This window comes from Branchiostoma belcheri, unplaced genomic scaffold (genome assembly GCF_001625305.1).
Source record: "Branchiostoma belcheri isolate BF01 breed outbred unplaced genomic scaffold, Haploidv18h27 scaffold102, whole genome shotgun sequence".
NCBI classification, from domain to species: Eukaryota; Metazoa; Chordata; class Leptocardii; order Amphioxiformes; family Branchiostomatidae; genus Branchiostoma; species Branchiostoma belcheri.
In genome coordinates this window covers 385,652-395,626 of record NW_017802403.1, presented here as the reverse complement: position 1 = coordinate 395,626, position 9,975 = coordinate 385,652, and the positions used below count along the sequence as shown (strand labels likewise).

The 9,975-nt window shown below is 43.3% G+C and overlaps 1 protein-coding gene across 1 annotated transcript in view; it reads left to right on the top strand.

Moving 5' to 3' along the window:
* The first annotated feature begins 322 nt into the window (after positions 1–322).
* The window catches only part of LOC109474489 (IgGFc-binding protein-like), a 35,821-nt gene continuing 26,168 nt past the window's right edge, over positions 323–9,975 (top strand). The window contains exon 1 of the mRNA XM_019774782.1: positions 323–413. Coding sequence (XP_019630341.1) covers positions 347–413 — 67 coding nt within the window. The 5' untranslated portion in view covers positions 323–346. The remainder of the gene's footprint in view (positions 414–9,975) is intronic.

Below are 9,975 nucleotides of genomic sequence, written 5' to 3'. Positions count from 1 at the left end.
CTCTCGGCGACTTCACAGCGAGTTCTGAAAACTGTGAGAAGAGAAGTTGGGGCGCCGCGGAACCAAGACTGATTCAGAACGACGGCCCTACACTTTTACCTGCTTTGTCGACATATTGAAGACACAGCATACGGTAAGAAATGTGCCAGCTTGCTCTGACTTGCAAAGTTTTTCAATTTCATTCTAACTCCATCAAATTTCATATCTTTTATGAATCTAAGATTTTTGCAACATTCTACCAAAGAACATGCCCAAAAACGTTTATATATTCATACTTTGCATCAAAGTTGGCTCCTTGTGAACTTTGACAGGTATTTTTTTCTGTTCCAGCAGTGACATCAGAAGCATGAGGTGGACTGTGTTGGTCCTGGCTCTTCTGCTGTCCGTTTCCATCGGTGGGACAAATGGGCAAGGTGGGTGTGATTTGCGTGTATAGCATGAGTTGTTAGAAGGCATAAGTCACTTACAGATTTCCACGGTTTATTTGCGGTAAGGTATCCAAGGACATTGATCATACCAGAATCGTGCCTAGGAAAAATTACTAATAGATAAATGCATTTTGAATAGCACGGTCAGCGACAGACCCATCTTTTGCTAAAATCAAGATTTGAGCAATAGTGACTCAAGCCGCAACACGCGTCGACCAGTAAACAGCCCAGGTAACCACGAGACCAGCATTTAATGCAAAAGTTTAAAAAAGGGTCCATGGGACAGTCGCGGGCTCTTTTTTGGGTACTGCTGCCCCCAGTTTTTTTTAAAACGAGATGCCAAAAATCACCTCAAGACCCGGCGACTTACACCGTAGTTTAGCTATGATACAACCTGCAGTTCATCTCCTGGTGTCCGCAGTCCATCGGGCCAATATAGTTTGGATTTATCCCTGCCTGATAAGCTGCATAGAACTGATTTTCTCTAGTGCCCACTGAGATGTCTAAGGGCCCACTACAGGGTAGCGCCAGTGTAGCTATTCCCCATACGGGTACGGTGCCTAATAAGCCAGTGGCAATCACGCTCGTCACCCTAATAGCTACCAGAAAGGCAACCTAAGCAAAAACCACCCCCACGGATCGTCCATGGAGCCATTCCAGCACCATTCTTGCAGCCAGTCATGCCGGTCAGGAAAAAGCTATCTAGAAATCGGCCGGGGAGTCGCCCTCGTCCAGGAACCGCCTAAACAACGTTATCCAAGAAGTACATATAATTCAGTTATCCGAGAGAGCCACTCCAAACCTGCACAGAATTTGGCTGCCCAGAATTTGGCTTCCCTGAGGCTGAGAGCCATGCAAGAGCCAGCTGGGAATCGACCGAGCAGCCGTGGAAAAGTTCCGATAGGCCTTGAATTGGGGGAATCAGCCAGAAATTAGTCAGGGATCTGCTCAGAAATCGGACGGATTCACTCAGGTATCTTGCAGGAATCCATCCAAGTACTGGCCAGAAAGTCACTTGAGTTTAGTAACCAGTAAACACACAGCATCAGTCCAGGGAGCTGTTAGGAGCTGCACCGATCAGAATAGACTATCGGGGAGACGCTCAATATCAGTCCAATGAGCTGTTTGAAAGTTGCGCCGCTCAGACGTTGGTCAGAGGGCCGCTTCTCAAATTGGCAATGAGAGCCGCTCAGTAACCGCGTAGGTGCGCGTCGCCCAGAAATCGACAAAGGACCCACCCAAGAATTAGCCAGAAAGTGGGCCGAGAAATCGGCCAGACACCTAGCCAGTGATTGACCAGGGAGACGCCGTAAAATCGCTCAGAGACCCACCCAAGAATTAGCCAGGGAGTGAACTGAGAAGGCCAGGCCAGGCACTCACCTAAGATTGACCAGAAAGATACCGGGAAACGATCAGGCAGGACCCAAATATCGGCCCGGGACCCACCAAAGAATCGGCCAGAAAGACGCCATAGAAACGGATGCGCCCAAATATTATCCAGGGTCCCAACAACGAATCGGTCAGGGAGACACCGGGGAATCGGTCAGGAGCCAACCCAGGGGTTAGCCAGGGAGACGCCGTGAAAACGATCAAGCAAGCTCTGGGGAATCTACCAAAAGAACCCGAAGATTCCGTGAAAACGACTATAGAGACGCCAAAGAATAGGCCATAGACCCAACAGAAATTAGCCAGGGAGACGCCAAGAAATCGACCAGGGCCCAGTTAGGGATTGTCCAGGTAGACGCCCAGAAATTGACAAAGGAAACGCCCAGGGGTAGGCCAGTGAGACGCCTAGGAATTGACCAATAAGGCACCGTGAAAACGATCAGGGAGTCACCCAGGAATAGGCTAGAGAAACATGCGGGAACTGGCCAGGTAGCCGAAGAAGAGAAGCCTGGGGACCTAAACAGAAATTAGCCACGTAGACGCCGTAAAAATTGTTGTGGTACCCATCCTAAAACCGACCGGGAAACGCCGAGGAATCTACCAGGGACCCATCCTGGAGCCGCGCAGGGAAACGCCAAGGAATAGACTAGGGGCCCATCCTGGAACCGACCAGAGAACCGCCGAGGAATAGACTAGAGGCCCATCCTGGAACAGACCAGGGAACCACCGAGGAATTGCCCAGGGGTTAGTCAGGGAGCCGACGTGAACACGATCAAGCAAAACTTCAAGAAATCGACCAGAGACCGACCCAGTAATTTGTCCAGAAATACGCCGGTAGGACGATCGGGGCGTCTCCCGGGAATTGGCCCGGGAGACGCAAAGGAATTGGCCAGAGACCCAAAGAAGAGCTCGCCAGATGGCCGAAGAAGAAATGACCAGGGACCCGCCCCGGAATTGGCAAGGGAGCCGCTGTGGAAACGACCAGGGTGACGCCCCAAAATCGGCCTGGGACCAACCAGGTACCAAAACTGGTAAGAGAAACGCCAAGGTCAGGTCAGGGACCCGCCCCGGAATTGGCCAGGTGGCCGCTGTGGAAACGATCAGGATGACGCCCAGAAATCAGTCTGCGACACTCCCAAAATTTGCCAGGGAGACGCCGTAATATCAACCCTGGGTCCACCCAGAAATTGGCCAGATAGCCGCTGTGGTAACGATTAGGAAGACCCTAAGAAATCGGCAGTGGTTTCACAGAGGAATTGGCCAGGGAGACTACGAGAAATCGACCAGAAACCCACCCAGGAATTGACCGACGATCGATGAGGAAAATACAAAGAAATATGACCGGCCTGGGAGATGCATGGAATTGGCCAGGTAGATGCCTGGTTAAGTACTAGACATACCCAAATACCATCAGGTTGCATCGCGTAGTAGAAAGATCCCAATACCACTAGGCTGTATCGCCATATAGATGGATCTAAATATAAAATACCGACCAAAAGCCGAGCAAGATTCGATGCTGGCCGTTTTTTCATTCAAATTCCCTTTGTGTTGGTCCATAAATGATTTCACATATTTTAAACTTGTCCCGGTGTTATGGTCAGTTGTCAGAATTTCAAAGAGCCTTGAAGCTGTCAATCAGCATTATTTACCAGGCGGATAGCTAGCTTCTGGTATTTGAGGACTGCATGTATAATTTTTACCCTTTTGATATGACGGCACGCGGATAGAACAGCCATTCTGTGCGTCAACAGTTTGTAACAAAATGGGGTGATATTCCACCTGCCTCATGTATTTAATTAATGCTGCCTCCTTGGCCAAAGTTACACAACGAAAATATAACAATATCGAGTAGAATAAAAATCTTCATATATTCGTAACACGTTTGTCGGATGGTGTTAGAAAGAGGACTTAGCCGCGATAATTAGCACAAGACTGAACTAAGGTAGGTGTTTGATATATTATAGTACGCATCGTGAATTTTGTCTCTTGTTTACATGTAAACAAGATGAGGTGGCAGTAATGCCGTAAACAGGATACGTGTTTTTACATGAAGCCAGCCCAACGAGGCACAATGACATAGCAAATTTCCTAGCCTAAAATCAGCTGAACACCCTCTACTAGTCTAATGCACTAACCGCGTTGATGACTAATGTGCGATTTGAAATCTTGTTCATGTAAGGTGACAAACTGTGCTCACCTGTTCAAAAACAATTTATGTGATAGGTGCGATCATGAGGTATGGTATAGAACATAATTGTTTTTGAAGGATTTGGAAATTTTATTAGTGTTTTCTTACATGGCCTTGTATATGTTTATAAAAGGTATGTTACTTGTTTTTGCAGAATAAGTTTGAAACTACATGTTTAAAAGATAGTGTTGTTGGTCGAAAACCGTAGATGTTTGCAAATTTCACATAAACATGTAGTCCAATTGCATCATTAGAATATGGCTTTTTGTCAGCTCTTGGGGGTCATCCTATGAGGATATATATCTTAAGCAATTCTTTATGCACCAAAGGTACAATGTAGGTAATTGTTAAACATTTTGAGGTATTCGATGTGAAGAATATTAAATCGTTTTTGCTTTTTTTTTTTGCAATCGCATGAACCCCATAATCTGGTCCCCTATATTTGTTCCAGAGTTTGTTTCTCTATGTAGCATAATAACGAGTAGCGTACAAGTGCCACATTGTCTAAGTTTTGTGTATCAACCAACCTAGCTGGCAAAACATGTATAACAAGAGGTCGATGGTCGAGGTCATACCTTCTTCATGTATTAGTTTGGGTTGTCAGAAATGTGCTTCTGTATATTGTTTGACTTTTATTTTGCTGGTATGTGAACCAGAAGGATACGTGATTCATAAGTCGTAGTACAAAAACACACGTTACACAAGTTTAGAAAGTTTCCGACATAGTCGCAATACTTGTTATTGTCGACACTACAGGGCGTATCTTTTCGTTTTTGGAGTGGTGTGATTTTCATGTTGGTAGTTTTATTGACTTGCACGCTACTGGAAAGAGTCGCAGTCCCTAGGACGGAACGTTGACCTGCGGTTTATGCTCGCATTGGGAATATATGTCCCGAGGCAGAAGTTAACATCATCTGTTGTCTTCCCCTACCCTGGGAACAATTATTGTAGATTTCTAACATGTCAACCTCACAACTGAATTATCTTGTATAGTAAGTGTGTCTTAAAATGACGTGTAATTGTGGTGTCAATTTGATAGTATGAGAAAACAGTATATACATGTAAAGATCTTTTAGAGCTTTACAAGTAACTACTGGCCAATCCCTATCACACCACCAGGCAAATCTTGGCAAGGCAGTGTCCATTACTTTAATATATTCTGGGTAAGGTTAGGCTAACTTCTTTATGACTGTACAACTGTACATGTACATAAATGCCTTATCTGTTGTCAATATGTTAAAAACCCAAAGTGTCTTAAAGAGTCGTGCTCGGTCAATGTCATAACCAGCCCTGTACCCATGTTATTACCACCACGGTAGTCAGGAATAGAATGAGACAAATCTCTGCAGCTTTTTCTAGTATTGTGCCGCACTACTTTAAAATACGAGATTCGCCCATTGATACTGTGTTAGCGACCTTAAGTATCGCCTGTTAGGGGTCTGCCCAGTCTTAGCGTGGAGAACTTGAGCACAATTTTTCCAGTTTTTCTTTACATAGTCTTTAGTATTCCAGAATAATATTTAGGAAGAGAAAATGCAATGACCTTGCTCCATTCAAGCATGCTCAAAACTGTGAATGATCTCTTATTAAAACTTTGGCCACATGCACATATGGCTGGACAGTGCCTTGTGTTGATCAATTCCCAGTGGATAACTTATAGCTTATACAACTGATTGCTTACCAGTTTCTGAAAGACCCGTTTGCCCCTGCCATTAAAACGCCACCTACCACAGCCCGGACAAAGTACAAAATGTCGACCCGAGGCCACGTAAAGAACCTTTATCGACCATTGCGATAATTGCGACCATTGCGATGATTTAGAAACATTCATTTGGTTGTTCACTCTATGAATTTGTCTGAGGAGTACACTCTTTTCTTTGTTTAAAACAAAGTACAACTAGGACATGGATTCTATTTAATTTTAGAAAGTGAAATTTGGCTGCTCTTTCCATGTAACATGAAAAGATGGTACTGATACCACCACCCGGATGCAAGTGTCCTTCATGTGAAGCCAGCTCCATAAAGCAAAATAACAAATGAATTTTCCCTGCCTCGAGCAGTTGAACGTTCCTTCCTCTGCTAGTTGATAATGTACTGCCCTCGTAGCTGACTCAAGTAAGAAGGGACAGAAACTCTCTCCTTGCAACCAAGGGCTGTATTTGAGGAGCTTACAATTGAGTGGGCTTAATTGCTAGGGTCTGGGTCCGGAACGGATGCCATTATTAGCTAAGGGGAGCTCGATACGGCCCCAGGTGTGGCCATAGGACTGTAGGGTTTAACCACTCACACCGGGATGGATCCCTACTCTTCACAAGTGTGGTTGGTCCTTTATCGTTGGAGTGTGGCTCTCCCCAAACACGGAGCATCTATTCAACATCCTATCTGAGGGACTTCCCTAACCAAAGCTAGGTACTCATTTGCACCTGAGTGAAGTGATGACTGTCGTGTAAGTTGCTTTAGTTTTGTTTTTCTGCTTAATGTTGTGATGACTGTACTCGTTGTTTCATACGTATTGGTTTGGAACTTCCACAGATTTTATGGCGTCGACATAAAATTTCATTCTTTTTCTGAAATGTCCAGAATTTCAAAGAACCTTGAAGCTGACAATCAGCATGATTTACCAAGCGGACAGCTAGCTTGTGGTATTTGAGGACTACACGTATAGTTTATCCCCTTATTGATATGACGGCACGAGGATAGATATATAGAGCAGCCATTCTGTGCGCCAACAGTTTGTAAAAAATGGGGTGAAATTTCCCATGTCTCATGTATTCAATTAATGCTCCCTCCTTGGCCAAAGTTACACAAGAAAGGTACAACAATATCGAGTAGAATGAAAATCTCAATATATTCGTAACATCTTCTGTCGGACGGTGTTAGAAAGCGCACTTGGTCGCGATAATTAGCACAAGACTGAACTAAGGTACGTATTTTGATATATTGTAGTACGCATCGTGAATTTTGCCTCTTGTTTACATGTAAACAAGATGAGGTGGCAGTTATGCCGTAAACAAGATATGTGTTTTTACATGAACCCAGCCCCACTAAGCAACATGACATAGCAAATTCCCTAACCTAAAAACAGCTGAACACTTTCTACTAGTCTAATGCACTAACCGCGTTGATGACTAATGTGAGATTTGAATTCTTGTTCATGTAAGGTGACAACTGTGCTCACCTGTTCAAAAACAATTTATGTGATAGGTGCGATCATCAGGTATGGTGTAGAACATAATTGTTGGATGTTTGAAGGATTTGAACATTTTATTAGTGCTTTCTTACATGGCCTTGTATATTTTATAAAAGGTATGTTACTCGTTTTTGCAGAATGAGTTTGATATCTACGTTTTTACAGATGGTCTTGTTTGCCGAAAACTGTATATGTTTGCAAACTTCACATTAACATGTAGTCCAATTGCATCATTAGAATTTATCAGCTTTTAGGGGTCATTTTATGTATATCATAAGCAAATCCTTGTGCACCAAAGGTAGGTCATTGTTTGTGTAATATTTTAAGGTATTCTATGTGAAGAACATTTGATCGTTTTTTTTTTGCAATCGCACGAACGCCATATTCTGGTCCCCATAATCTGTTTATAAGTTGCCTGTATTTTGTTTGGTGATGTCTCAGGACCTTATAATTAATAGTTTTTAAATTAAAAATAAAACTAGCTTGTTGGGGTTTAGATTATTTCCTGTTGGATTTTAAGTCCATTTGTACATTAATTTCTGGCCCATGTCGAGCTGACGATCTTCTAAGTGCCCGGTTGGGAACACTGACAGGAATTGTGATATGTAGGTCTAGTTGTATTCAGAAATATTGTCCAAGAAAATCCTTCATTCGTACTCATTCAGATTCCACAATTTGAGGAAGCTCCAATTTTTTACAGTATCTTGTTTGTATGTCGGAGTGGAATATTTTGTCCAGAGTCTATATCTCATCTCATACCTGAGCATCATACTTAAGTCCTTCCAATACTGTTTTGACATCTTCCATTTCGCAACGAACCCTTTTACAATTACTACATTTGTATACTGGCATTTACTATTCAAAAGACTTCGAAAGGTTTTGGTCTTTGTTTCTAAGGATGCAAATCTTCCTCGACAATCAAGGTCGCCAGGTGGGGGGGGGGGGCTTTGTAATATCGATAAACAGTTTTGCACAATTGTTATCGGTCATTAGCACTAGGTGTATTTTTCCTTTGTGCCTGTTGGGCTTGTCCACAACTTGGGGCATATTGTGGTCACTGAGTAACAAACGGCGGTGCAAACCTGAATAGGGACTGCCTGGCTTGTGACAGCAAAACACAGTTTTCGTCCTAAAAAGACAGGGGGTTATGTAACTCAAGCAAAATGCAGAAAGTATATTTTTCGGCATTTTCTTTACATGGTAAGTTGATTGAACCCTTTAGCATTCCAGAACAATATTAAGGAAGAAAATGCAATGTCCTTGTTCCATACAAGCATGCTTAAAAACTGTGAATGATGTTCTATTCAAACCTCTGGCCACATGTACATATGGCTGAACAGTGCCTTGTGTGTATCCCCTTGGATAGCTTATAGCTTATAAAGCTGATTGCTTACCAGTTTCTGAAAGATCTGTTTGCCCCGGCCATAAAAACGCCACCTACCACAGTCTGGACAAAGTACAAAAGCTCAAAGCCGTGGAATAAAAATTTTACCGACCATTGCGATGTTTCAGAAATAGCCATTTGGTTGTTCACTCAATGGGTTTTTCTTAAGAGTGCAGTCTTTTCTTTGTTTTAACCAATTTAAAAGTACAACTAGGTTATGAATTCTATTCAATTTAACTGCGGGGGCCCATATATATATGGGTTGCACATACCGTACCATCTATATAGTGCCCTGTATATGTGCGATTTGGGGGTGTTTCTCGTGCAACGCATCACACCGCAGCGAAACGCAACGATTGCGGAAGTAACTACGCCACCACAGGGCAAAAAAAGTCAAGGGTCTGTGACCTGATTAAGACATGAAATTATTTGAAAATATTGTGTAAAAATTGCCAGCAGGACAAGGGTTAAGAAAGTGAATTTCGACTGTTCTTTCCGTAAAAACATAAAAAGATGGCACTGATGGCAGTGATGCCGCAACCCGGATGCAAGTGTTCTTCATGAGAAGCCAACGGAAAGCAAAATAACAAATGGATTTTCCCTGATTTTCCCTGCTTGGAGCAGTTGAACACCCCCTGCCCTGCTAGTTAATAATGTACTGCCCCGGAGCAGACTCAAGTGAGATTTTTTTTTTCGATGGGACGGAGACTCTCTCCTTGCAGCCAAGGGCTGAATTTGAGGAGCTTACCATTGAGTGGGCTTAATTGCAAGGGTCTGGGTCCGGAGCGGCAGCCATTATTAGCTAAGGGGACCTCGATACGACTCCAGGTGTGGCCATAAGACTGTACGGTTTCAACCACTCACACCAGGATGGATCCCTACTCTTCACGATAAGTGTGGTGGGTGCTTTAACGTTGGAGTGTGGCTCTCCCCAAACAAGGACCATCTAATTTAACATCCTATCTGGGGGACGTCCCTAACCAAAGCTAGGTACTCATTTGCACCTGAGTGAAGCGATGAATGTCGTGTGAGTTGCTTTTGTTTAGTTTTTCTGCTTATTGTTGTTATACTTGTACTTTCTTGTTTCCTAAGTATTGGATTGGAACTTTCACAGATTTAATGGCATCGACATAAAAACTCCATACTTCTTCTGAAATGTCGAGAATGTCAAAGAACCTTGAAGCTGGCGATCAGCATGATTTACAAAGCGAACAGCTAGTTTGTGGTATTTGGGGACTACACGTATTGGGGTGAAATTCCCCATGCCTCATGTATTTAACCAATTCTCCCTCCTTGACCAAAGTTACACAACGAAGATATAACAATATCGAGTACAATAAAAATCTCCATATATCTCGATAATTAGCACAAGACTCAACTAAGGTAGGTGTTTGATATA